At 53.7% G+C, this 2,789-nt stretch overlaps 1 protein-coding gene across 1 annotated transcript; it reads left to right on the forward strand.

The window, feature by feature from the left end:
* The first annotated feature begins 1,137 nt into the window (after positions 1-1,137).
* On the forward strand, positions 1,138-2,421 carry LOC119769186. The gene has a single exon (XM_038261095.1). It carries the CDS (start codon positions 1,138-1,140, stop codon positions 2,419-2,421), a length of 1,284 nt encoding a protein of 427 aa, XP_038117023.1.
* Positions 2,422-2,789: the final 368 nt, after the last annotated feature.

Consider the following 2,789-nt stretch of genomic DNA (forward strand, 5'->3'; position numbering starts at 1 on the left):
CACAGGCAGACAACTTTGGCTGGCTTTTCTGGCACGATCCCGTGACTTTTTCACACCCTCGCGGATATATTTCATCGCGTCGCGACCGCCGTTTATCATTGCGTGGGGAAGTCGTAAAGTTTTCCGCTTCTCCCTTTTTCCATGTCCAAGATTTGACACGCAAACGCACGCACAATCCCGCCTGGGGGTGAAAAGTTCAAGTCACTTCAATTAATTTGTGATGACTGTTGAGTTTTGAAGTTCACTTTCACCGGCCAGACGGCAGACTTTTCTTCACACAACAACACAATGCCGAATGGGATGTAAGATTTGTCGGCGATGGACATCTGCCTCCGAAAAATATTTGACGCAAAAGTGAAAATCGAGCTATTCGGCCGCACTGGTTGCTGCGATCAAACTCAGCCTGTTTTTGACAGCTGAGCAACGGTCGTTGCGGTGCGATTTGGCGCGCAACGAAGCGCGCGCAAAGAAAGAGAGAGAGAGAGAAAGGGAAAATTTTCACTCCCGTTTGAGACGTGATCGAGTAAAGTCAAGTTTGCTGTAAATACGATCGGAATAAAAGTTTTTTTGTGGTAGAAAAGTGAATTTCCAAGTGTTTTAATCACACCCCGACGAAAGACGGTAAGAACTATCCATACAGTCCACCTGCAGAATCGAAGTTGGGGAATTTGGCCTCAACATTTGGTCCTTTCGACCCGAATAGACCGGCGGAAGTTTGGAACGTCGCGTGTGTCTCGTGGAGTGAAGTGCACGGCAAGAAAAGAAGACCGTGAGCTGATCCGGAAGACGTCATTCCCGGAGGGCGTTTCACGTGGCCTTGAACAGCGTGAAGTGACGCGCGTGTGGGAGAACCAGCGACGCGGAGTGCTCCGGGTGTGGTCCCATTGGCCGCCGGAAGCAGAAAGCGAGCCGTAAGTGGTCCCATAGGCCACCGGCAGTGAAAAGTGAACCGGAGTGGTCCCATTGCCCACCGGTCACCGGTAGTGAAAAGTGGTCCCATTGGCCACGGCAGAAGTGTGCGCAGAAGGTGGTCCCATTGGCCATCCTTGCTGCTCGGAAGTACGTGTGCGTGTGTGCGACAACAAGAAGCGTGCGTCGCCATCTTGGCACATGAAGAACGTGAAGTGAAATCGGCGGATGTGGCGTAGTTTTTTGGGATTCGTGGTCCCGGGAGAAAACGTCGAGCTGAAAACCGAATCGGAATCCGAACCAGAAGATCGCAAGCCCGTGGTCGAACAACTTCCACTCACTCCGAAGCAACGGTACGCGGAGAAAAAGCGGGAAATGGCGGACGAAGAGGTAAAAGCGTTGCTGAACCGGCGAGGGCACGTTAAGGGTAAGCTAACCCGGATCAAGACTGCCCTAGCCCAGCCAGTGATATCGGCAGCGCAGTTCGAGGTCTACAAGGCTAACATCGAGAAGTACTACGGTGAGTACGACGACCTGAACAATAAGATTTTGGATTCCAAACTGACGGAGGAACAGGCGAGCGAGAATGATGCTCGGTATTTGGAGTACGAGCATCTGTACGACGAGGTGTTGGTGAAGCTCAGGGAGCTCACGGCACCACTGGAACGCAACCAGTCGGTTGTCCGCGCTGGACAAGCCGGCCAGCAGATCATCGTTCAACAGCAGCCACTGAGTGTACCCCTGCCGACGTTTGACGGGCAGTACGAGAACTGGCCCAAGTTTAAAGCGATTTTCACCGATCTGATGCAGAAATCGTTAGACTCGGACGCCATAAAGCTGTACCACCTGGAGAAGTCGCTCGTTGATGCGGCTTCAGGGAGCATCGATGCCCAAACGATAAAGGACAACAACTACCAGCTTGCGTGGGAGACTCTTGAGGAGCGCTACGAAAATCAACGGCTGATCATTGACCTCCACATCAGCGGAATTCTGCAGCTGAAGCAGATGACGAAGAAGTCGTCGAAAGAACTGCGGAACCTGATTGAGGAGTGCGCCAGACACGTGGAGAACTTGCGGTTCCACAAGCAGGAACTGCTTGGTGTCTCGGAGCTGATCGTGATCCACATGCTGTCCTCTGCCCTGGACGGAGAAACGCGAGAGTTGTGGGAGGCTTCCATTCAGCGAAAGCAGCTCCCTAAGTATCAGGAGACCATGGACTTCCTGAAGAAGCGGTGCGACATACTGGAACGGTGTGAGTCTGCCGCTTCCGCAACGTCTGCTGTCGAGCTGGTTCTTCCAGAGACGTCATCGAAACCAACGACGAGGATCGCCTCGGCAGCCATGACTTCCAACGACGTGGAATGTGAGCTGTGTGGTGGATCGCACGCCAACTTTAGATGTGGCTCGTTCCGTGGCATGAGTGTCGCGGAGAGATGGGCCAAGATCCGTGACGAGCGGATGTGCTTCAACTGCCTGCGCAAGGGTCATCGAGTGGAAAGCTGTCCATCATAGCGTACCTGCAAGTGCGGCCAGAAGCACAACAGTTTGCTGCATTATGAGCGGACTCAGCAGACCCCACGGAATAATCCCGGAGAAACCCCAGCTCTCTCCGTGCCGGTCGAGGCTCTTCCACAAGTACCGACCCCCCGTGGTGAGGCTTGGACAAGTGGAACAGGTCCTGTTGTCTCTGACGCCGACGACGAGCAACAGACAACGTCTTGTTTCAGCAGCGGAGCACAGAAGTCGTCCCGGAGAGTACTTCTGCAGACTGCTGTTATCAACGTTGTGGACGCATCCGGTAGATTCCATCCGTGTCGCACGTTGCTGGATTCCGGCTCACAAGCGCACATTCTGTCGGAGGCGATGGCGCAGAAACTCGG

Source organism: Culex quinquefasciatus, chromosome 3, assembly GCF_015732765.1.
Source record: "Culex quinquefasciatus strain JHB chromosome 3, VPISU_Cqui_1.0_pri_paternal, whole genome shotgun sequence".
Classification (NCBI taxonomy): domain Eukaryota; kingdom Metazoa; phylum Arthropoda; class Insecta; order Diptera; family Culicidae; genus Culex; species Culex quinquefasciatus.